At 46.3% G+C, this 25,581-nt stretch overlaps 1 protein-coding gene across 1 annotated transcript; it reads right to left on the reverse strand.

Annotated features, from left to right (window-relative positions):
• Positions 1–1,347: 1,347 nt before the first annotated feature.
• On the reverse strand, positions 1,348–24,256 carry CEACAM16 (CEA cell adhesion molecule 16, tectorial membrane component). The gene is made up of 15 exons (XM_074217440.1): positions 24,205–24,256; positions 22,615–22,983; positions 20,918–21,107; positions 20,067–20,122; positions 19,853–19,950; positions 19,376–19,417; positions 18,596–18,644; positions 15,270–15,382; positions 13,386–13,585; positions 13,183–13,229; positions 10,430–10,789; positions 9,734–10,009; positions 9,027–9,305; positions 4,762–5,088; positions 1,348–1,596 (listed from the first exon to the last, which is right to left on the reverse strand). The coding sequence occupies exons 1-15, from the start codon at positions 24,254–24,256 to the stop codon at positions 1,592–1,594; spliced, it is 2,463 nt and encodes an 820-aa protein (XP_074073541.1). The 3' UTR covers positions 1,348–1,591.
• Positions 24,257–25,581: the final 1,325 nt, after the last annotated feature.

Below are 25,581 nucleotides of genomic sequence, written 5' to 3' on the forward strand. Positions count from 1 at the left end.
TCTCTTTGTTGAAAGTTTTGGGTTATGGATTAGTCAATATTTCTCAGGGAGTTTCTCTGGGGAGGAAAGGAGGGAGAAGTCACACATTTTGTCAGTGGGTTGGGAATCCTGGTCTTGGAGGTTTTAGAATCAGTTCCTCTCTTCTCCCCCTTCCTGTGTGACCTTGGGCAAGTCCCTTTCTTTTTCAGAATCCAGATGGTTCCACATCAGTAAGATGAATGATTTGGATCAGATGGTATGTCAGATCCCTGTGAAATGGGACCTTGGATGTGACAGTGGTTATAATACAACTGGTATAGTGAATTTTTAGAAAGGAAAATCTTTACAAAGTTCTCAAGTGCTTTATCAAGTTTCAAAATGATCTGTCACCTCCTAAAAACTTTGGAAGGTGAATGGCCTGGACAAGCCTGATTGGGGATCTTCTCCTCTTGGGACCCCAAGAGAACCCTCCAAGGCAGTTAAATGGCAGAGGCTGGTCTGCCTTGGTGCAGAAAATTCTCTGCCTACTTGAACGAAATCATAGAGCCAATCCAAAAAGGAAAAAAAAAAGACTAAAGTGTTTATATGAGGGGGCAGCTAGGTGACACAGTGGATGGAGCACTGGCCCTGGAGTCAGGAGGACCTGAGTTCAAATCCAACCTCAGACACTTAATAATTACCTAGCTGTGTGGCCTTGGGCAAGCCACTTAACACCATTGCCTTGCAAAAAAACAAACAAAAAAAAGTGTTTATGTGAAAGTGCAGCTTTGTGTTTAAAACTTGCAAAATTGTAGACACTTCTATACTTCTAGGATCTGGTAATTTGGCTGATATGAGAAATTCCTCCTTTGAGGCAGACTGCAACCCTTTAGTAAGTTGAATTTGTAACAGTCAAAAACGCATCTTTCTGAGGTCAGTTGGGCAATGAGTTCTGGACTTTAGGTAAGTCCATGAAAACTAGATATACTGGCCATCCTGAGTTCATTCTTGGAAACTTTCTATTCTTGGTAACTCAGGCTCATCATAATAAGGCATATAGAATGTTTCCAGTGTTAGGAAATATCAGAGGTTAGTGATTGCTTGAAAGTTTTGCAAACAATAAAGTTCTGTCAGAAGTCAGAAGCTTTGTGAATGGTTAGAAAGTGCTTGGTCAAAATATTGAGTGCTCTGCAAATTTGAGGGATCATGAAACCCCAATCAAACTGACTCACATTTTCTTTGGGCAGGGAGTTAGGACTCATAGAGAGAGAATAGGAAGGATGATCAATCCTTGGTTGCTTATTGTCTATACCATTGGGTGACCGATCAAATCCAACATTTTGTGATTTCGACGCAGAAGAAAAACCATGGATAATCCACAGTGCAGATTACTGATATCAGTTGTATTTTTAAAATCCTAACCAGTCTGGTCAAAGTAGCTCTAAAACTAGGTTGTAAGCACCAGGAGAGCAGGGGGATTCCAAAGGCCCAAAGCCCCACTGAGGGCGTGGTCTACCCTGCCCTTTTCCTGGACTTGAGGGCCAGAGGGAGGCTGGGGATGCCGCTGTCGAGGATGGAGGTGCTGAATGAAGCCGTCTTTCTTTTTCTGCCTCCTCCGTCTCCACTGGGCGACTTAGTCTTGAGTGGAATGAGGTGGGAGTGGGTGGGGTTTAGGGGGAGGAAAAAGGGTGATCAGAGACACAGAGAGAGGGCCGCTCATCCAACCTTGAACTTCAGGTCTCCCCCATGCCCTCCCCTTTCCATCACCTAATATTCCTTCCTACCTAAGTTTCAGGCTTGGGAATCAGGGTTAGAGCATCTCGTGGATAATAGAGATGTTTAGAAGAGCTCTGGGCTTGGAATCAGAATTTTTCAAATCCTTACACTGTTTTTTTTTAAAAGGCAAATGGGGTTAAGTGACTTGCCCAAGGCCACACAGCTAGGTAATTATTAAGTGTCTGAGTCCAGATTTGAACCCAGGTACTCCTGACTCCAAGGCTCGTGATTTATCCACTATGCCACCTAGCAGCCCCCTTGCACTGTTTTTCTAGCTATGTGACCTCAGAATTTTCCTTCACTAAGCCTTGTTTTCCTGCTTGTAACATGAGGGATCTGGGCTAGTTGAGTCATTTTCAGGGAATTCTCAGTCAGATTTTTGGGGACAACACAAAGTTCTCTGCCCTTTGGCAGCTCCTAGTGGACAGAGGAAATATGGAATTAATCTTCAAGAGACTCCTGGGTGGTTAGGCTGATATGAGTCTCCTCCAAAGGAGCCCCAACTTGGAGGGGCTTCTCTGCATTTGGAACCTGTGTTCGAATTCTGTTTGTGCTGCTTTTTCACCTTGCATCTCTGGTCTAACACCTTCTCTCTGAACTCTAGTCTCATGACATCATGGATTTAGAGATAGAAAGGAAGTTGGAGACCATCAAGTTCAATTTCCTCATTATATAACTCTTCAGAGTCAGAGAAGCTGGGTGATTTTGCTCAGCTAGTTAAGTGGCCGAGGCAGGATTTGAACACAACTTTCTGATTCCAAGTCCGGAATTCTTACCATTATACCATTTAGTAGTGAAAATGCATGTCTTACCAACCTGCAGAGATGGGAAGAAAGTGCTTTGATAAATGAACTTTTTATAAGCATTTATGATAATTTATATATATTATATATAATGATATAATTAAGGATTATTATTAATTATAACTCAATAACAAAAATAGTAATTTAATACTTGAATAATTCAATGGATCCACGACTGACCTCTCCCCTCCCTCCCTCTCTTTCTCCTTCCTTCCTTCCTTCCTTCCTTCCTTCCTTCCTTCCTTTTTCTTTCTTCCTTTTTTCTTTCTTCCTTCCTTCCCTCCTTCCTTCCCTCCTTCCTTCCTTCCTTCCTTCCTTCCTTCCTTCCTTCCTTCCTTCCTTCCTTCCTTCTTTCTTTCTTTCTTTCTTTCTTTCTTTCTTTCTTTCTTTCTTTCTTTCTTTCTTTCTTTCTTCCTTTCTTTCTTTCTCTTTCTTTCTTTCTCTCTTTTTTTGCTTTCTTTCTCTCTCTCTCTCTCTCTCTCTTACTTCTCTCTATGTCTCTGTCTCTGTCTCTGTCTCTCTGTTTCTCTCTTTCTTTAACTGGATTTGTGATTTCACTGCTGTAGGAAGCTCCCAGGAGAGGAAATGCTCTTCACCAGTGCTGGTTAGCTTTGCATCTTTTGGGAATAAGAGGTGGAGTGCCTTGTCCAGGAGAGATAATTGTAACTAAACAATCTGGTAAATGCCAGAGGGAGGCCTTGAACTTCACTCTTTCTGACTTTAAGTTTGCTTTTCTCTGTCATGTAATACTGCTTCTGACATTTATTTAAAATAGGTATCTTCTGTTCTTATCTTTTTAGATTGTGATTATTGTGACCATTGTTTGTGGCTTTTGGCATTACCATCATCATTAAGGTGGACAGTGTGAGGTGGTAGCAAAAGTTCAGGGCTTGGAAATGTGAGATCAGAGCTTGATGTTTGCTGTATGAGTGTGAGTCACTGAACCTGAGTTTACTCAGTTGTAAGATGGGGCTATTCATATTGCTTCGTGGAGTAGTGTTGACAGGGAAGTGTGTTGAAAATGTCAAAATTCTAGAGAACTGAATACAATAGAGGTAGCTTGTTGACGTAGACACACCCGATGACGAAGATTGTATTAATCAGATATGTTACTAGAGCAAAGGAAAGGAAATGGTCTCTGAAAAAGGAATTGATCCAAGAATGGGTCCCAAAGTCTTGGGATTATAACTAGCTTTTCTCCCCAGGTCTCTCCAGGGACAAGCTGCCAGACATTTTTGCTGGGTAATAGGTCAGGCTTCTGGAGAAATGATTTATAAGCAGAGGACTACTCTAATTTACTCTTTTCTCCCTCCCTGGTCTCTCTATCCAATGGGATAAGCCATGGTTATCACTTTTGGGTATCCCTTGACCTGAGTCAGGGAGACCCAGTTCCCAACTTCCAGGAGCTCTGAGAAGACACGGTTCCCATTTTTTAGGGAGCTCCTTGGAGAATGGAGAGGACAGGGCCTCCTGACCTCAGGGAATGCCTAGTTGTTCCTTGCTGAGTCTGATGGAGGAGACACAGCTTGGATTTTTAGGAGGTTTTCATTTGGAGAGATGAGGCATAATTCTCAGCCTTAGGGAGCTTTCCATGGGATGGGAAGGATTCCCCAGTGTGGCAGGGAGACACGGCCCCTTACCTTCAAGGTGCTTCCAGAATGATGGAGGAAATATGATCCCCATCCCTCAGAAAGCCCCCCAGTCTGATAGGGAAGACACAGCCCTCATCTTTAGGGAGCACATAGCCTGATGGGAAGAGACACAATTCTCCTCCTTTAGGCAGTTCCCAGTCAGATGGGGGAGACATGGTATAAATCTTCAAGGAACTCCTGTTTGGTTGGGCTGATAGGATTCTTCCCCATGGGAGCCTCCAGTTTGATGGGGAGACACGGTCCCCATGGTCAGGGAGCTCTATACTGATGGGAGAAGACCTATCCAGTTTCCCAGCCCTCCAGGATTTCCCATTTAAGAAGGGAAAGCTGCTCCTTCGCCCATTGTGATGGGAGAGGTTCTGATAGGCATCTGTCTTTGGGCATGCATGGCGATGATGGTTAATAATGACTGAATGATATACTTCCCTTGAAGACCCATGTCTGAGGGGGGAGACACGGTCCCACCCTCAGGAAATTTTTAATATCGAGAGTTATAATAGTTGAATTAGGACAGACAGACAGACACACAGAGCAACACCCCCAGAGAGCTTGGGAAGAATGAGGTAACTTACTTGAGACCTGCAGTTGGACATCCAGTGTCTCCGTCTTGCCCTGTAGAGTGACAGTCTTCAGGGTATAGCGGCCAGTGTCTGTGAGGTTTAACTTCTGGATGAGCAACGAGCAATTGGAAAAACCCATCTCTCTCCCGGTATGGGCTGGTCCTGCGATCCAGTTTCCAGAGGGCAGCTGACTGAGAAGGCGGTTGGGCTCAGAGGCTGTCCCACGGTACCATGCATAAACCAGAAGATCCTTGGGATAGCCTTGGACAGACAGGATGACATCCTTCCCTTCGGTGGGCTTGGCAGGGACAGGCGTTATTGTCATGGCTGAAGTGGCAACTGAAAAGAGAGGGGCATTGTAAGCCACCTGAGGGACAGAGATATGGCATGCTTGTCCTGGGAGTCACCTGCAAAGTGGGACTGGGCATATTGAAATAGCTTTGCAAAAATTTGTGGAAGGGGAAAAAAAGTAACAAAGGAGAGAGACAGATGAAAAGAGAAGGAAGAAAAAGGACTAAAGGAAGGAGTCAAAAGGGAAGGAAAGAGGAAAGAACAGAAAGAAGAAAAGGACAAAAGGAAGAAGATTGAAGAGCAGATAAGGAAGTGAGGAGGAAAGAACAGAAAGAAGGAAGGAAAAGACGAAAGGAGGAAGGAGGAAAGAACAGAAAGAAGGGAGGAAAGGACTAAAGGAAGATAGAAAGAGGGGTGAATAAAGAAAAGGAAGGAGAGAAGAGAGGGAGGAAGCAAGGAAGACTAAAGAAAGGAAAAACAAAGGAATTAAAGTGACTCACTAAACGAATGAATGTCAAATTATTCTATTGCTGCTTGGTCAGTCCATCCATTAGTTGATGCCCTGGACTGAATGCCCACCCCATAGACTGAGCCCTGTACTGGGCACGGGGAGGAGAAATGGAGGAAAGAGGAGACAGGTTGGGGAGGGGATTGTGGATCCCCTCTCAGAGACTGAGTTTCTCAAAGATGAAGATATATCTTATTGTTAGATCAGTGACTTCAGTCTAAATATTGGGACTCTTTTTCCCCCAGGAGTCATAGAGAAGTTATCCCTGCTTCATCAGTCTGGAAAGTTTTTGATAATGGTGGGGGCACATTTCCTTTATATTGGGAATTCCCTGAGGAGGGGACCATGTCTCTCCTTCATCCTGGGGGTTCCCTGTGGATAGGACCCTTGCCTCAAGGGTAGACTAGGGGTTCTTAAGGATGAGAGCTATGTCTCCCTCATCTGTCTAGGGGATCCCTTAGGATGGGAGCCATATCTCTCCCATCAGTCTGAGGGTTCCTTGAGGATGGGACCCATATACCCTCTTCAGTTTGGGAGCTCCCTGAAGACGGGGGCCGTGTCTCCCCTTCAATCTGGGAGCTCCCCATGGGTAGGGCCCTTGCCTCACTGTTAGATTGAGGGGTCCTTAAAGGATGGGAGCCATGTCTCTCCCATCAGTCTGGGGCTCCCTGAGGATGGGAGCCGTGTCTCTCCCATCAGTCTGGGGCTCCCTGAGGATGAGAGCTGTGTCTCCTCTATTGGTCTGGTTGCTTCCTGAGGACAGAACCCACATTTTCCCCCTTCAGTGTGGGAGCTCTCTGAGGATGGGGGCCGTGTCCCCCCTTCAGTCTGGGAGCTCCCTGAGGATGGGAAGTAGGTTTCACTTATTGGTCTGAGGGCTTCCTTTCCCATCAGTCTGGGGACTCCCTGAGGATGGGGGCCGTGTCTCCCCCATCAGTCTGAGAGCCCCCTGAGGATAGGGTCTGTGTCTCAGTCTTCTGAGAGTCTTTTTGAAATGGGGAAACTGGGTCTCTCCCAGTAGTCCAAGGTCCTTTAGAGAAGGGGACTGCTTCCTCTTTCCTCTGTCTTTCCTCCTCAAACCAAGCACAATGGGCACTGAGACCTTAAGGGTTGGGCAGCAGCAAATCTCACAAACTGGATGACTTTTCATGTACCTTGAATTCAACCAGATGGGTTTTTGCCCATCTCTGTCAAGTTTTGCCTTAGCCAGAAGGGGACCTTTGGAGGATCTCGGATCACAAACTGGAAGGAACCCTAGAGATCATCTTGTCCAATCCCATCATTCTACAGAGGAGGAAACTGAGGCTGAGAGAGATTAAGTGACTTGCTCAAGGTCACCCATGCAATAAGAGCCAGGATTTGGACCCAAGCCCTCTGACTCCACATTCAGTGCTTTCCCCATTGACCACCAAGCCCAGACCATTGCTTCAAGGCAGGGTAGCTGCCAAAGGTTCATCTCCAGCTCTTTTCAGGACCACTTACCTCTGGGAACCCTGCTCCCATGTGGGGAGGAAACAGGATCCACCCTTTGGACAAGACCCACCAAATTAAATGGGGCAGTCCTGCCAGGTTTCCGCTTAGGGTATCGTCCGACACTTCACCAGAGATGTTTTCTTGGGAAGGAACTGATGAATTAATGAAGTCTTAAGATACCAAACTATAGTCCCCGGAGGGGGGGGAGGCAGCCACCCTCCCCAGGGAGTCAATGAACTGTGCCCACTCACCCACTCAGATTGCTTAGGCGCCCAAACTCTTGATGGAATAGGATCAACAGGGAGAGAGTCATTACTTGAATTGGCCATACTCGTGTTTTCACAAAATCACAGTCATAGGTCTGGGGGAACCTTTGATCTCATGAATAAGGAATCTGAGTTGAAAGTGGCCTCAGAACACAGAACACAGAATAGAGTTGGACCTTAGAACCACAGGTTAGAGCTAGGATGAGTCTTACACCACAGGATAGTTAAGGTGGAAGAAATCTTAGAACATGGAATTCCAGGCCTGGAAAGGACCCTCAGACATAGAATACCTGTGCTAAAGAGAAGTTTAGAACATTGAATACCAGAGGAGAAAGGGACTTTAGAACATGGAATGTTAGACCTAGAAGATATCCTCAGACACAGAATGTCAGAGCTAATGAGAAACTTAGAACATAGAATATCAGAGGAGGAAGTGGAAGAGATCCTTCGACACAGAATATCAGAGCTAAAGTAGCACTTAGAATACAGAATGCCAGTGCAGAAAGGGACCTTAGTACATGGAATATCAGACCTGGAAGGGATCCTAACACATAGAATGTCCTAGCTAAAGGGGAACTTAGAATATAGAATACCAGAAGAGGAAGGGACCTTAGAACATGTAATGTCAGACCTGCAAGGGATCCTTAGACAGCAAATATCAGAGCCCAAGGAGCACTTAGAACATAGAATGCCAGAAGAGAAAGGGACTTTAGCACATGAAATGTCAGACCTGGAAGGGATCTTCAGACATAGAATATCAGAGCTAAAGGGGCATTTAGAGCATAGAATTCCAGAAGAGAAAGGAACCTTAGAATGTGGAATGTCCATCTGGGAAGAGATCTCAGACACAGACTATCAGAGCTAAAGGGGATACTTCGAACATAGAATGCCAGAGGAGGAAGGGACATTAGAATGTGGAATATCAGAACTTGAGATCACAAGGACCTAAAACAAGAGACAGAAGGGAATCTTTTTTCTTTTCTTTTTTCTTTTTGGTGAGGTGATTGGGCTTAAGAGACTTGCCCAAGGTGGCACAGCTAGTAAGTGTCAAGTGTCTGAGGTTGGATTTGAGCTCACTTTCTCATGTCTCCAGTGCCTGTGATTTATCTGCTATAGTGCCACCTAGCTGTTCCTGCAGCTAGAGTCTGGTTCATCACCTTTATTTTATAGAGACAGATGAGATCCAGAGAGCAGCCTAGTCTCAGGAAGCCTCTAAACAGCAAAGTTAGACATTTTTTCTGAGTTCCATCCAGTCCAATACTCATGAACTACCACTGGCTCCCTGTCATCCCTTTGACAGTGAATTCCTAACTGATAGAATCAGCTGCATAATCTGGGCCAAACTCCAGTCAGGCTCCCCATTTGCCTGGCCTGGAATGGGTCACAGTCACCAAGCAGGGAGTTCATCTTGTCCAAATCCCTTACTCTACAGATGATGAATCTGAGCAGCCTGGAGATTGGAAGGGGTTTGTCCAAGCTGTATGGAGACTGACCCCCCTCCTTTGAAAGGGAGGGAAACTGAGACCTGGTCAGACTGACCAGCTGGTTGACCAGTTTTCTCACCACATCCTGGCTCATGAGTGGAACATGATCCTAGTGGGATCTTGAGTTTCCATTTAGTCTATGGCTGTGTCACTCTTTGAAAGGGCTGGCATCCCAGTGGCCAAGCTAATGCCCCCATATACTCTTACTTACCCAGTGGGGCAAACCTGTGCCTGAGAGATGAAGAGGTAACTCACCCAACAGCTTGACCAAGACTGATGCTGAGCCCGAGAGCTCGGTCATAGGGTTTTTGGCAATGCAGGTATAGGTCCCTTCCTTGTCCTTAGACATCCCAGTGATGTTGAGGCAGCTGGTGGTGCTCTCGAGGGTCCGCCCATTGAAAGACCATGTGTACTCTGGGTCTGGGCAAGACCTGGTCACACACCAAAGTATTAGAGATGCATCAACTTCGACTTTCACAGTGCAGCCCGTCCGGAAGGCGGATTCCTGGACAATTGCAACCCGGTCTGGGCCATCTTGGGAGAAAGCATAGAAAGAGGCCCGAAGGAGGGCAATGGGGCTGGGGAGAGGGGGAATGGAGGACTTCATCGCCCCCCAGGACTGGCAGTTGGGCAGAAGGGGTTCTCATTTGGGAGCAACTACTGACACCCTGTTGTGAAAAATGGGCATATGTCTTCCCCTTCTAGGAATATTTTCCTATCTGTAAAATAAATTTGACATTCCCTATTTAAGGTCCTCCTAGCCCTGACACTTTCTAGTCTAAGGTCACCTTCTAGCTCTGACACTGCTGATCTAAGGTCCCTTCTAGCTCTGATGTTCCCTCCAGCTTAGTCATTCCTTGACCTTTATTGATGGTTTTTCTACCTCCTTCCCTGATAGGGGAGGCCCAAGCCCAGATATGGTAGGGGCAGAGGGCAGATGGAGCGTCTTGGGGAGGACTCACAGTATACCGTTAAGTTGACAGGGTCACTGCGGCTGACGCTGACAGGGTTCCAGACCTCACACTGGTAGGCCCCAGCCTCTTCTCTGCGGACGTTGTGCCGGACCAGGATTCGGTTGTCTGGGGTCAACCCTAGCCGGCTTCCAATGGGGAGTGGCTCCCCATTGAAGAACCAGCGGACATCCCCCATGCTGGGGGTGCTGCACAGCAGGTGGATTGTATCTCGACGTTCCACCAATTCGGTGCCATTAGCCAGGAGGAGAGGTGGGGACAGGATCTCTGGGGGAAGAGGCAGAGGGGGAGGGGACTGGACACCACCTGGATGGTGACCAGCCCCCCCCATCCCCCAGCCAAGTGACACAGTTAGTAATAGCAGGATGGGAGACCGTGAAAATTTCACATATCACAAATCCAAACAAGACCTGGTGTGATGGAGAGAGCACTGGACCCGGAGTCAGAGAACCTGGGTTGAACTCCCAGTGTAACCACTTAGGACCTGTGTGGCCTTGGGTAAGTCACAGCCTCTCTGAACCTCAGTTTCCTCACCTGTAACATGAGACTAGACAGTGGCTAAGGCTTCTTCTGGCTCTAAAGCACAGGATGCTAAGATCCTGATCCTGAGGGGGTGGGCACAGGTTGAGAGAGGAGAAGGAGAGGAGGAGGAAGCCGGCAGAGGACCAGCCAGGGGGACACTCTCACCATGGACCAGCAGGTGCCCGTAGGCAATGTCGGTCTGGAACTGCTGGTTCAGGGTCTGCAGGATGTAACTGCCAGAGTCCTCAGGGACCACATTCCGGAGGTCCAGGCTGCCATCAGAGCGGACAGCTTCCCGGCTTGTGTAGGCAGGACCAGGTGTCTCATCTGCAGTGCTGATGATGTAGCTCAGGATGAGGTGGCCTTGGTTGAGGTTTGTACCTCGGTACCAGTTGTATGCCAGCAGCTCCCCAGGGAGACCTCGCACCTTCAGGGTGACATTCTCCCCCTCAGCTGGCTCCTCTGGGATGGCCAAGATGTTGATCAGGGCTGGGGCTGGTGGGACGCAGACGATCAGGAGGATAACTGGTAGGAAGAGTGAGAAGAAATAACAAATGATGGGAGACCTTGGGTAGGTCACATGCTGTGTTGAACCTCAGTTGTCTTCTCTGTCAAATGTGATCAGTGCTCTTTATCCCAATTCTGGCATTTCTTATTCTAAGGCCCCTTCCAGATCTGTGTTCTTCATTCTTAATGACTTCTAGCTCTAACAATGTTTTAATTACCCTTTCAGATTTAATATTAAATGTTCTAAGGCCCCTTCCAGGTTCAACATTCTCTTTTCTAAGACTCCTCCCAATTCTGACAATCTCTTTTCTAACACCTCTCCCAGTTCCAATCTTCCTTGTTCTAAAGGTCCCTCCTAGGTCTGCTATTCTATATCCTAGGAATCTAAGGGTCCCTCACAGCTCTGATATTCCCTGTTCTAAAGGTCCCTCCTAGGTCTGATAGTTTATGCTCTATGGGTCCTTCACAGATCTGATATTCCCTGTTCTAAGGCTCTCTCAGATATGACATTTCATAAGACTTCTTCTGACATTGATACCTTCTGTTCTAATGTCCTGTCTGGATTTGACATTGTGTGTGTGCAAAAGTCTCTTTTCAGTTCTAATAGTTAATGTTTTAAGGAATTTCCCTGTTCTAAGATCTCTTTGACATTCTAGGTCTCAGGCATCCCCTAACCTTATCCCCAGGTATCATCACATTCTATGATTCTTTGATCCAAGATCTCTTTGAGCTCTGGTGTTGTGTGTTCTCATTTCTGATATTCCACATTGTAAGGTCCCTTCAATCTTTGACACAGAAACATGGAGACATTTGGGGGCATATAGTCAATCCTCACCAGAAACTTTCCCATTGTTCATAGGTAATTAAGTACTATTCTATGTTCTGTGTTCTATGTTCAAAGATCCACTCTAATTTTGACATATGTTCTAAGTTCCCTCTCAGCTTCCAGTTCTGTGTTCTAAGGGAATCTCCAAACTCTGAATTTTTTGTTTTAGGAGCACTCTTCGCTTTTACATTCAATATTTTAGTTCTGATATTTTATATTCTAAAGTCCCTTACAGCTTTCATATTCATTTCCTTCTATATTGTATTCTATATTCTATGATCTTTCCAAGTCCCAACATTCAATATTTTAAGGTTCCCAGTTGTAACATTCCTGTCCTAAGGCCCCTTCTGGCTCCAACATTCTATGTTCTAAAACCCCTTTCCATTCTGACATTTTCTGTTCTATAGATCCTTCCAAGTTTGTCATTCTCTATTCTAGGACCCTTCCCAATTTTGACATTTCTTGTTCTAGAGGTCCTTCCCAATTCTGATATTCTATGTTCTAAGGACTCTTCCATGTCCTAAGTTCCCTCTCAGCCTCAATATTTCCTGTTCTAATCACCCTTTCAGGTCTAATACTCAATGTTCTAAGGCTCCTTCTAGCCTCAACATTCTCTTTTCTAAGACTCCTCTCAGTTCTGACAATCTCTTTTCCAAGACCCACCCCCACCCCCCCCCCCCCCGTTCTGATATTATCTGTTCTAAAGGTCCCTCCTAGGTCTGATAGTCTATGTTCTAAAGGTCCTTCCCAGAACTGACATTCCCTGTTTTAAAGATCCCTTCCGGGATAGATATGCTATATTGTCTATTTTCTAGGGACCCTTCTAGCTCTCGCATCTCATGTGCTAAGGTTTCTCCTAGCTCTGTTCTAAGGACCCTTCCAGCTCTGACATTCTGAACGCATTTTTTTTTCCTAAAATGCCTCCCAGATCTGACATTCTTTATCCTCAAGACCCTCATGGATCTGATGGTCCTTCCCATTCTGACATTCTCTTTTCTAAAGCTCCCTCCCACTTCTGACATGTTATTTTCTAGGAGCCCTTCTGGTTCTTACATCTCATATGCTAAGTAAGGTCCTTCTCAGTCTGGATGTTCCCTGTTCTATACCCTTCCAGCTCTAACGTTCTATGTCTAAGAGTCCTCTCAGCTGTAACATTCTGTACTCTACCATCTCTTCTAGCTCTGCCACTCTGAATCTATGATATAGGGTCTCAATTTGAGGGTTTTAGTGGTAGGGTCAGGGGAATAAAAGAATCACTAAATTCTGGTGGCGTCTCCCCTTAAGTAGAATCCAAGAACTTAAGAGTTTAAAGGACTTTGGGCGACATTGAGCCCCAACTCCTCAGTTCTCCAAAGAAGGGATATGACCTATTTGTGGTCACACAGCACTGGATAGCAAAGAGAGGATAAGGATCTTGGCCACTTGGTGCCCCCATTCTTACAGCCTTCATTGCCTTCAATGGCAATGGAGCAGTGGAGGGGGTCTGGGCCTGACTTGGGGATGCCCACCCTCTGCCTATTCTAAAGCACACCTGGCCCTCTTCTTCACTCCCAACACCAAGCTCTCTCTAACTTTTGACTCACACCTTTCCTGAGGATGTGGGATACCCCTGCCCCCTCAGCTTCTGTGCCTCTATAGTAGCACCATAGAATTTAGAACTGGAGGGGACAAAGGACCTTAGGGTCAAGTACCCTCCTTTTATAGGAGGGGAAACTGAAGTCTCTCTAGCCCTTTGGGGGTATGTGTGCATGTTTGGGGAGTCAGCAGGGGGCTGCTGTTCTTTCTCACCTGTCAGGAGAAGCCCCTTCCAGGGCCAGGAGCCCCGTTGGTGGGGGTCCCAGCTGCACCAGGTTAGTGCCATTTGTCACTCCCAAATGGAGACCAGGAAGCCTGTTGCCTGTGTCTGGGATCTTCTGCAGTCCCTGAGGTGAGAGCTCCTGGTCCTGACTCCTCTTGGGTCTAGGGCGGGATCTGGGAGGGAGTGGCGACTTGGAACATGGAGGAAGATCACCTGAATTTGGAGGGATCGAGTCACCAGAAATCTGGGTCTTTGATGGGGCACCTGGCTGATGCCTGCCAAGGGCAGTGAAGGGGGCATGACCTGCCCTGGTTCCTTGGGGGAGGGAGGCTGTACCTTGCTCATTGTTCCCCAGGCACCAGGAGGACAAGCAGGCCAGAGGCCAGAGTGGATGGGGCAGTTGCAGGGGGCAGAAAGGGGAGGATTTCAGGACAGCTCTTACAGAATTACCAGAACCTGGCTTCTTCAGCCAATCCCTTTATGTGCTTGGAGATCATTGTAGGACAAGAAACTAAAGACTCTTATCCTAACTTGGAAAGGGCGGGAGGTATGGAGTGATGGAATGAACTCTGGACTGGGACCCAGATCTGCACTCAGGAGACCAGGCTACTAGCCGGCTCTTGCCTCTGCCTCACCACATGACCACAAACCTGCTCCGTGCCTCAGTTTCCCTCCATGTCAAATGATGGGACTGGGCTGGATGATCTCTCAGGTCCTTTACAATTCTAATATTCTGTCTTTCTGTGATATCAAGGGGGTGTTTCAAAGACCTGATTGCTGTCTAGCTCCCAGAAAGTCTCTGGAAGCAAGTCCAGTGGGTTGGGAATGGGCCTATTGGGATCTAAGATGACTGCTGACACCTATGTCAGCAGGAAACCCTTGTCACCTCGGTTTCTCCATTTGTAAGACATATTCCAGCTCCTCCCACCAACCTCCCCCATTTCCAGTCTACATTTGCCATTCACTCCATTTGCTCATGCATTCAGGGATTGAGACCTGGTTGTTCTACCAATAAGATTCTATATCTGCAGAGTCTGAGCATTGACTTGTCTGGGTCTTATGCCTAGAATGCCTCTCTCCTCATCTTTGTTTCCTTCTTGGCTTCCTTCAAGACTCAGCTCAAATCCCACCTTCTCCAGGAAGCCTTTCCCAGGGACCCCAGTACCTTCCCTCTGCTGGCCAGCTCCAACTGGTCTTGTCTATTCCTTGTCTGTATGGATGATGCTCTTTGTCTCCTCCAGTAGACTGAGAGCTCTATGAGGACAGGGGCTGGCTTTTACCTGTCTCTGTATCCTCATCTTTCAGAACATACCTGGAACAAAGTAGGCAACTAATAAAGGCTTACTGACTGACTGAGTGAGAGATATTTCCTGAGATATGGCCCAGCTCCAAAAGTGTGGAATGTCAGAGCTGGTAGGATCCTTAGAACACTGAATGTCAGAGCTGGGAGGATCCTTAGAACAGGGGAGGTCAGAGCTGGGAGGGTCCTTGGAATGGAGAATTATAAAATCAGAGGATCTGAGAATTGGGAGGAACCATCGAGTCTAAACCCTGACTAGAAGGAATCTTGGCTGGAACATGTTCTATGACTGAATTTTGAGTTTCTGCTTGAAGAGCCCCAAGGAGGGAACTCTCCTCACTGTTCTCCTGAACTTGCGAGGCAGCCCCATCCATCCTGGGACAATTTGGATTGTTAGGAAGGTTTAGCTGCCCTCCAGCCTCGGTCTCCCCTCCTTCAGCTTTTCCCCTCCCCTGCTCCTGGTTCTGCCCCAGGGTGTCCTTGGTCCAGCACATGATAATCCTTCCAATGCTTGACACTAGCTATCACGTTCTCCCCTCCAGGCTCCTTCCACCAGACCTCATATGACACGGACCCATGATCCTTCCCCAGTCTGCTTCTCTACCCCTGGATGCTCTCCAGCCTGCAGCTTATCAACATCCTTCTTAAACTGGTGCCCAGAAATGAACACGATCCTCCAGATGAGGTCTGGTGAGGGCAGAGGATAGGGGGCTGTCATCTCCCTATTTCTGGGAGCTTGGGACCTCTTACTGCAGCCCAAGATCACATCAGCTGTCATCCCATGTCTGATTCATGTGAATTCACTGGGGTCCACTGAAACCCCCAGATCTTTTTCAGAACAACCACTGTCTAGCCATGGCAACCTTACATTATACTTATCAGGTTGATTTTTTTTGTTGTTGTTTGTATCCAAGGGTAAGACTTTATACTTGTGCCTATGGAATAATTTCAGCTTATAAGATTCTTTTTTTTTGTAAGGCAAACGGGGTTAAGTGGCTTGCCCAAGGCCACACAGCTAGGTCATTATTAAGTGTTTAAGACCTGATTTGAACCCAGGTACTCCTGACTCCAGGGCCGGTGCTTTATCCACTAAGCCACCTAGTTGCCCCAGCTTATAAGATTCTACTCAAAGTTCTAGCCCCTTAAGATCTTTTTTTGGGTCCTAACTATGTCACCCAGTGTTAGTTCTCCCTACTTGCAAATGTGATGAGTCTGACATTTAGGTCCATACTTAAGTCATTGACAAAAAAGTAAAAAAGTTTGGAGCTCAGCACAGATCTCTGGGACCCTCCATTGAGGACCCTCAACTAGTCTGACATTGAACCATTACTCACTACTCTTTGGATCCTGGATATCTGAACAATTTTAGTTCCCCCCAAATTGTATTATTGTCCAATTCATTTCTCTCCATCTTCTCTACAAAAATGGTAGGAAAAGAATTTTGCTGAGATCCAGGTAGCTTATGTCCCCAACCCTCCCCGATGTACCTTTTTATTAGAGAGTTGCTAAATTGGTGGCATTGTGACCCCCTGCATCCCCCCCCCCCCAAAGAGGAAACCAAATAGAATCTTGAAGAACTAGACATGGCTGAAAGGACTGAAAATTATCATTGTAGGGGAAAATAGTTGCTCCTTTAGTTCTAGGGAAGTTGTGGAGGACAGTTAGGCAGTATCAGAGTCCACAGAGCACCAGTCCTGGAGTTAGACTCAATCATCTTGAGTTCAAATCCAGCCTCAATCCCTTACTAGTTGTGTGACTCTGGGTAAGTCATTTCACCCTGTTTGCCTCATCTGTAAAAGGAGTTGGAGAAAGAAATGGCAAAACACTTCAGTATCTTTGCCAAGAAAACCCCAAATGGGGTCATGGAGAGTAAGACATGCTTGAAAACAACTAAACATTCCCCCACAAAAGTTACTGCATATACTGTATTTTCTGGCTCCAGTGACTTCCCTCTGCATTAGTTCTTGGAGATCTTCCCAGGCTTCTTTCAGCACTCATATTCCATTCTATTCAGGGACCACAGTGTGCCATTCTCCCATCGATGGGCATCAACTTTGTTTCCACTCCTTGGCTATCTTAAAAAGTGCTACTCGCAATAATTTGGAGTCTTCGAGGTCTCTCTTTCCCCTAGTGACTTTCTTCCATATGCGTAGTGGTGGGATCTATGCTCAAAGGGGATGGCTACTTTGGTCAATGCCAATTGCCTTCCATGATAGCTGGAAGGCAGAGGTCACAACTCTACCAATAGGGCAGCTGTGTGCCCTCCCATCTTTCCACCATCTCTAAATATTGGGATTTTTCTAGGGGATTTTTAATTGGAGACAAGAAGAAACTAACCCAACTCAATCCAAGTCACTCTCTAAATACTGGAATTTTCCTAGGGGGCTTTTAATTGGAGACAAGAGGAAACCAAGCCAAGCCAAGCCAAGCCATTTAGCGGCATCCATCTATGTGATTATGCTGCCCCCTGGTGAATGTTTCAGCTCCTGGAACAAATTGAATCCACACAATCCACTTATTGTTGAAAGGGACCTTAGGTGCCCGTCTGCTTCACCCCCGCCTCATTGTGCCCATGAAGACAGTGAGGCCCAGGGAGGAAAAATCCTTGTCCTTTCAGCAGGATGACTGGGCAGTCTCCTCTCCCTTGGGATGACCAATATCTTGTGACCAGAGGGGGCAGGTGGAACTTTCCTCTCTTGAGGCAGAGGCTGGATGACATGCCTGCAGTGAATGGAGAGGGGCTGGCTTGTGGCCAGTGATATTACTGGCAACTCCTTTACTTGGGGCACAACCAGACAGACCTCTCCTCCCCTGAGAGTACTGCTGTGTGACTCCTGCTCTCTCCTCTGGAGGGGTTCAAGGACCTCACTGGGTCATAGATTTCTGATCTCCGAGACCATCTAGTCTGAGGCCTCATTTTACAGATGTGAAAACTGAGGTTCATGAGGCTAACTGCCAAAAGCCACACAAGTAGTAATGATCAGAGACAGGATTTAAATGCAGATCCTCTGACTTCAGAAGCAGCCTTCTTTCCATTGTTGCAAGAAGGAAGGAAATGAAACATTACTGGAGAGTTGCCCCTTCCTTGGAATAATTAATAAGACTCTATGAGGCAGTGTAATTCAGTGGATAGAGCTGACTCTGGAGTCAGGAAGCCCTGAGGTCCAATCCAACTTTAGACATTTACTATTGGTGTGACTGGGCAAATCACTTAACTCCACAAGCCTCAGTTTGCCTCAGTTTCAACTATAAAATAGGGATGCCTGCTCTTAGAGTTGTAAGCTTAAAAAGAGATCATATTTATGGATGTGCTTAGCCCAGTGACCAGCATACAGCAGGTACTTTATAAGTGCTCATCTTTCCTCCTGCAATCTAGAGGAGTACCACTAGTAATAGAGGTCCAGGCTCAAGAGGTGATTTGCCAGTTAGGAAGCACTGAGGGAATATACCTTGGCATCCTATGTACCAGGGAGGTTGGCAGAGGACCCTGAGGCTTGGGGACAGTGGTTGAGACAGGGAAGGACTGTTTGCCCTTCAGTAGTAACAGCCAGACTTCAAAGTCCTTGGCAGAGATCCTATACTTCCCACTCCCAGATTCCCTTTAGGTGTCCCCAGAAACTCAGTCCTGAGGTACCCACCCACTCAGGTCATTCCCAGAGACAAGTCAGGGGATAGGAGTAGTCTTGTTTAATGAGGAATGAGACACAAACAGGGGAGGAGTGAGCTGGTGTTTGGCCATGTCGGCCCTGCTCCCTCCCTCTGGGAACTCTGCCCACACCTGGGCCTCTCTGGCAGTGCTAGTGGCCCAGGCCACCCTGGATCCCAGATCTTGAGCTGTTTCTGGAAAGGCTTTGTTTCCCAGCAGTAGTCGATCCCTGAGGGAGGGCTTCTCAGGTCAGCCTGTGGGTGTGATTTGGCAGTAGGGAGCGGGGTCTGGGTGCTGCAGCTCCTGTGTGGAGAGCGAGAAAATGAGCTTGCCTAAAGTCTGTTATGTATGTATCTACCCACACAAATACCAATATATGCAAATACACAAATATAAATAAAACAAATATACAAGTATATACACACAAATCTAAATAAATAAACATATACAAACACAAATATAAATATATAGAAACATAAATATAAATAAATAATACAAACACAAATCTAAATAAACATATACAAACACAAATATAAATATATAGAAACATAAATATAAATAAATAATACAAACACAAATCTAAATAAACATATACAAACACAAATCAATAAATATATACAAATATACACATACACAAATATAAATAAATACAATTATGCATACACACACATATGTAGGCCCTCTGTAAAATGAGGGATCAAAAAGATCTTTCCCAACCCAGACTATCCTTATTATAAGGGTCTTCCCAGCTCTGACATTCTCTGTTTTATATTTTAAAAATCCTTCTAGTGTTAACATTCTGTAATTCTTTGAAAGAAAGAAAATGAGGCAGAGATTCAGATAGAAATTGGAGGAGACAAGGAGATAGAGATACAGATGGAAAGTAAGGGAAATAGCCCCAGAATGCAGGGCTCTCCCTGTCTTACCTCCTCCTCCATCCTCTCCCCCTTCTCTTTCCCTGCCCCTAGCCCTGCCCCAATGGTCTTTCTTTCCTCCCCTCTCCCCTCTCCCCTCTCCATCTTGTCCTCTAATACCTCATAGCGGTGATCTTCGGCTTCATGGCTACTGGCCTGGGGCTGGGTGAAGAGAGAGCAATGGTAACTATAGGTCATTCTCTGCCCCCCCCCCCCCCCCCCAGATTTTTGGCTCCAGCTACAATCCTAAAATGTCTGTGTAAATCCTTCAAAGTGCTTTTGGCTTTCCCAACCAAAACCTTTTAACCTGTAGCCTTAACTTTTCCCTTTAATCTTTGACCTCTGGTCTCTTCCCCTGACTTATTGCTTCTCCAATTTCCCCAGGAAGGAGGCTGAGGCAGCTTGGCTGCACAAGAATGAGCTTCAGACCCTTTTAATGGGCACAGCAAATGACCAAATGCCTCCTTAGCTCCATCTGTAAAATGAGATTATCAGTCTGTCCTGTCACTAAAATGGCTCTTGTGGACTGAGACTTCAGTCTCTGGGAAGTTACAGAAAGAAAGGGTGCAGGGAATGAAAGGAGAGAGAGGCACTCACCAGAGTTGAGGACAGGTTTGGAATACTGCTTCTTTCATCACTCCTTGGGCTTATCAAGGTGGTGGGGGAAGGGATCACCTCATAGATATTATTGCTTTCTAGGGTAGGGGAAAGTAGAGGGCTTTGTTGACAGTCTGATAGAGAGCTCGGGACCCATAGGGACCCAGAAGACAAGGACCCTAGGGTTCCAGCCCTCCTTGGTCTCCACTCTTACCAGTTTTGTGTTTGAGGCATATTTGTCTTCCCAGGTCTGGTTTTGCTGTATTGACCCTAGGAAAAAAAAAATCAGAGAATTCTGGTTGTCTAGGATTGTGTCACATTCTCTACCAAGAGGACCAGGAAGGAATCTGGGGCCCAGAGAGGAAAATGGACCTACACAAAATTGCTCAATGGCCCATGGAGGAGTGAGGCATGGGTGTACCAACTACCTTCCCTACCACCCCTCTAATTCATGGCTAGCTGAGAGTGGGGAGATCCTTGCTATCCTTGAACTAGATATTCCCATCTGGAGAATGATGCTCAACTTGGGGCATCTCATCTTAGGAAATGTCGGAGAGGAAGGGGTCCAGGTATGATGAAGGGACTGGAGATCATGCCAGCTAAAGAGCAACTGTGGTGGAACTGGGGGGGGGTGCAGAGTCTGAAAGGGAGGACAGACACTTGAGGGGGGCAGAGCATAATCATATATCTAATCTAATAATATATAATCTAAACAAGAGAAAGAACTGTCAGGGCCCCAGGAGGAAGAATTAGCATCAGTGAGATGGGAAAAACAGAAAGTGCCAAGTCTTTGGGGCCAGATTTCATCTTGATTAAATGAACTTTAATAATAATCAGCAATGGGATGGGCTGGTCCAGGAGTTAGGGAATTTCCTGTTCCTGAAGGTGTTCAAGCAGAATTGCATGATCACCTCTCATTGATGTGGTAGAGGAAATTTCTGTTCAAACTGGAAGGTAAGCTGTAAGGGTAATTTAACTCTGTATTTCTTTGCCTAATCTGGACCTACATTGACAATGAGTGGGACAGAGAGAATGGATTGGGAAAATACAAATAGACCACTCTACCCAGGATTTCCCATCCTCCAGCTTCTAGTGATCAGCAGATAGACCAAACCACTCCCCACAATGAAGGCCCCAAAACCCAGACAGCCAATGAGAATGACGAGTGTGGTCCCCGAGTCCATGGATGAGGTGCTGTCTTTCCCTGAGTGTTGGTGTTTGTATCCAGCAGGGGTGGTGGTGTTCAAGTCTTTCTCTGAAAACAAAACAAAACAAGAGAAGGGCCTTGCCAGACTGAGGGAAGTCCTGGATCTGACTGGCATGGGGGAGGCCCAGAATTCTCTGACACTCTTGTTGGTCTATTCAGACTTCCCAGTTCTGGACTATTCATCCCTCTCCTCTGTGATCTAAGTGAAAACTCTTCCCCTTTCTTCAGCCTCAGTTTCTTCAACTATAAATGAGAGGGTTGGGCTAAATGAGTCCAAAGATCCCTTCCACCTCTTGTATTTTATCAATTTTAAAAAGCATATAATAATTTAGCATATTACTTTCAAAAGTAGAGGCAGCGAGGCAGATAGAGTGTTGGGACTGGGGTTAGGAAGACTTGAATTCAAATCCAGCCTTAGATACTTACAAGTTGTGTGACCTGGGATAAGTCACTTAATCTCTGCCTGTCTCAGTTTCCTCATCTGTAAAAGGGGGATATAATAGCAACACCCTCCCAGAATTGTTGTGAGAATCAAATGAGATGGTAATTGTAAAGTGCATAGCTCCATAGCTGACCATACAAATACTGGCTATTGTCATTGGTACATAGACTGTCTTTCTTATCTGTGTTTCCTTCTGAACTTCCCATTCTCTCACTAGCTTTCTCTCTTCTCCTCACCAGTTCTCTCCCCCACTCTTCACAAAAGGAGAACAATACAATCTTTATAATGAATAAGCAGAGGCAAGACAAAGCCAAATAAGTCCACATATTGTCTGGGTCCAAGAATATATGCCTTATTCCCAATCTTGAGTCCATTAGCCTTCTGTCAAGAGGTGAGAGTAGGTGACTTCAATATCCTGGGCATTCAAAGTTCTAAGGGCCCTCCCTCTTCTGACATTCCATGTTCTAAGGGCCTTCCCAGTCCTGACATTCCCTGCTCTAAAGGCTCTACCAATTCTAACATTCCTTGTTCTATGGTTTCTCCCAACTCCAAAATTACTTGTTCTTAGAGCCCTCCCAATTCTGATATTCCCTGTTCTAAGGGCCCCCCTAACTCTGACATTCTATGTTTTCAGTTCTAAGGTCGTTTTCATCTCTGAAATGAGATTCTTATTCTGTGTTCTAAGGTTCAGAAGTCTATATAGTGGGCAGAATTCCAGTCTGGCTGTAGGAAATCATGTAAATCAGATTCTTTGTGCCTTAGTTTCCCTGATGTCAAATGGGGAGGTAAGCTAAAATGCTATGACATTCCAATTTAAATTCAGGCTTTCAGAGGAACTGATCTGAAGCCTTTACTTGTGGCTATCTAGGGAATCTTTCCTGGGGTTGTACTTGAGATTCCAGGGCAGGGCCATGTTGCTTTCCTGAGACCAGGGGCTGCCTGAAGTCAGAGCTGTGTCTCCTTCTTGGACTGGGAACTTCCCAAGGGAAGGGTTGTGCATAGATCCATCATGACCCTTAAACCAGGGATGCCACTTCCTCCTCACCTCCCCCTCTTTCAATCCAGAGCTGGGATTTGTTCTCCTAGCCCTTTCCCCTCTGTAGGTCCACTCACCTGTCACTTGTAGCTCGGTCTTGGCCCTCAATGTCCAACTTGGATTGATGGTGATGCTCACTTGGTAGATGCCACTGTCTGTGGGCTTTGCTTGGCGGAGGAGGAGGGAGCCATTGGGAAATCCAATGATATCCCTTCCTTTCATGGCATTGCCATCCCTCTGTGGCCTTTGAAGGCCTGGGATGTAGGATAAGATCATTGTGCCTCCATTAGTGTCTTCACCTTGGTACCAGTTGAAATCTTTGATGGCTCCTGGGACACCATGAACAGATAGCAGTATCTCTTGGCCTTCCTGGATCACATTGGGAATCTTCTCAATGAGGAGAGCAGCCCAGACCTGATGGACAGTCCACCAGACCAAGAGGGAGGCTGGAAGAGGGGCAGAGGGAAAGTCCTGGAGGTGATAGTTTCATTCTCCTGAACTGGAATGGAAAGGGTGCTGATGACAACTGGGGAGGTCTGCCCTCTGTGGGGTGGGTGAGTGGGAAATGGAGTAACAGTGATCCTAGACCTTTGAATCCCTGGACCCTGTGCCACTCTATCTGGGAGAAGCTTTTCTTTGACCCTTTAAATGATGGACTAATTGAAAGTCAGAGTAGAAAGGGTTCTTAGAATATGGAATGTCAGAGCTGAGAGGAGCCTTTGAGGAGGGAATGTCAGAAGTGGGAGGGCCTTTAGAACAGGGAATGCCAGACCTGGAAGGGGCTTTAGAATTCTCAGAATGGGAGGAGCTTAGGCTAGAGAACTTCAGAACTGGAAGAGACCTTGGAACATAAATGTCAGAGATGAGAGGGTTTGAGACTAGAGAATTGTTAGAGGGGAAAGAGTTTAGAATTTAGATGTTAGAAATAGAAGGCAACTTGCAGTTCTGTTCAGCCCACTGGAATTCAGTAAGCCTTTGTCCAGTCCTTACTATATGTAAGGCATTGTAGACGCAATGGTGAACATTGAAACCTGATCTATCCTCATGGAATTTCTAGTTGTCCAGGGCATGACACAGTGTGTTCACAAATATGATGGAAAGGAGAGAGTGGAAGTGGCCAAAGAATGAGTCAGACAGGAGCTCATCTGATTCCTTAGTGCACTTTATTTTGGTTTTCAAGATGAGGACACTGAGGTTCAGAGAGAATCCCCAGTTAGTGAGTGGAAGAGAGGATGACTCTGATTGCCTGACTGCCACTCACATAGCCCTCTCTCTCTCTTCTCCCTCCATTATTAGGGTTTCTTAGTTCATTTGGGATGGCAAGGAACTCTTCTGCCTCTCTGGGAGGCAGCAATCCTATTTATAGAAAATGGGAATGTTTATCCCAAGGCCTTGTTTCTTTAGTGCCTGCTCCTCCAACACAGGTACACACATACACACAGGGAGACACAGACACACAGAGGCTTTCTTCTTGTCTTTCTCAGTAGGCATCACTCCGTCTCCATCTATCTCTGGGTGACTTTGATTAACCCTTCCCCTTTCTGGGTCTCAGTTTACCCATCTGTCAAAAATGGAAGAGTTGGGCTAGACTCCCTCTAAAGTTCCCTCTGTCTCAGAAACTTATGATCTAGCCCTCTCTTCTCATCCCTGGGGGAACCCCCTCTCACCTGTGAACATGAAGTCCTTCCAGACACAGCCTCCCTCGTGGAGCCAGCCCATGACTCTTCCTGCCTCTCCAAGAGGCCACTACTTCTCAGTGTGGTCAGACTATTCCAGACCCTGGCAGGCAAGGCTTCCTCTTAGATTGTTTCTCAGCTATCTCTCAGCCAGTTCAGGAACAAAGTGAGATGATACTCTCAGGGTCGGCAATAGGCAGGGGTCAAGGCCAGTATGACTGTCTGGCTTTGACCTGCCGCTGGTCCTTTTTTCTCCTCTCTTTCGGCCTTCCCATAAACAGACAGGGAGGGAACTGAACTGGTGAGCCAGAGACTCCACTCCTCTGGTCTGGTCTGGCTTCTCAGATACCAGACAGACCTGTTTCCCAAAGCCTACTGGCGACTGGAGTGACTAGGGAACTTTTTTGGGTATCCCCAGTGCCTCCTAATCCAGATCTTATCCCAAGTGAGGGCCTCATTTTTTTCTTCTTTCTCCAGGTAACCAGGAAGGATCTGAGGCTTCAAAACCTTCTCTTTTAAGTGATAACTATGCCCATCTGGAGATAGTCTTAGCATCAAAGATCTCAGAACTAAAACTGGGAGGGACCTTCTAGTTCAATCCCCTCATTTTACAGAGGAGAAATCTAAGGACCCCTGGGAGAGAAGTGACTTGTCCAAGGTCATCCAGCTAGTACCCACCAGAGCTGAACCATAAACCCTGATCTTCTGACTCAAAACTGAGCCTTTATTATTTTAACTCTGCTAGCTGATTGGGAGTCAGAGGTCTTGGAATCAAATTCCAGCTCTGGATTGTTTTTTTTTTTGGCAAGGCAATGGGGTTAAGTGACTTGCCCAAGGTCACACAGCTGAGTAATTATTAAGTGTCTGAGGCTAGATTTGAATTCAGGTCCTCCTGACTCCAGGGCCCGTGCTCTCCAGCTCTGGATTGAAAGAGGGGGAGGTGAGGAGGAAGTGACAGGTCTGTGCTAATTCACGGAGGAGAGAGATGGAATGTGGAGTTTAGAAACCTCTGGAGCCCAACCCCAGGAAATCTTTCTGACCTTCCTGATGACCTTCTACTCTGTTAACCCCTCCCCCCAGTTCTGATGAGCCCCCAATCTGCCTCCTCCCCCAATTTATGAACTCTGTGATGAATGGCAGCAAGTAGACTGTCTCAGGTTAGTACCCCTTCCAGAGCCTGGAGATGCTATTGAACCAATCTGGCATTTAATAAAGACAGAAGACAATGGGTAATTGATGATGATGATTGAATGAATGAATGAACAAGGAAGTGAATGGTTAGGTGAGGGAATAGATGAAAAGATGGCTTGATTATGGTCACATATGTCATGAGTGAAGGAAGTATAGTAAGTGAGGAAGGATGTAAGG

The sequence above is a fragment of the Macrotis lagotis genome, chromosome 1, assembly GCF_037893015.1.
Source record: "Macrotis lagotis isolate mMagLag1 chromosome 1, bilby.v1.9.chrom.fasta, whole genome shotgun sequence".
NCBI classification, from domain to species: Eukaryota; Metazoa; Chordata; class Mammalia; order Peramelemorphia; family Peramelidae; genus Macrotis; species Macrotis lagotis.

What these genes read in the sequence shown, in the direction of transcription:
- CEACAM16 (XM_074217440.1), bottom strand. Translation starts at nt 24,256, where the DNA reads ATGGGCTGGCTCCACGAGGGAGGCTGTGTCTGGAAGGACTTCATGTTC. An exon ending in TGGAGGATGGGAAATCCTGG is followed by an intron (nt 20,123 to 20,917) that starts GTAGAGTGGTCT and finishes TTTTTTTCCTAG; the next exon opens with GGTCAATACAGCAAAACCAG. An exon ending in GAAGGGGCTTCTCCTGACAG is followed by an intron (nt 13,230 to 13,385) that starts GTGAGAAAGAAC and finishes GTGCTACTATAG; the next exon opens with AGGCACAGAAGCTGAGGGGG.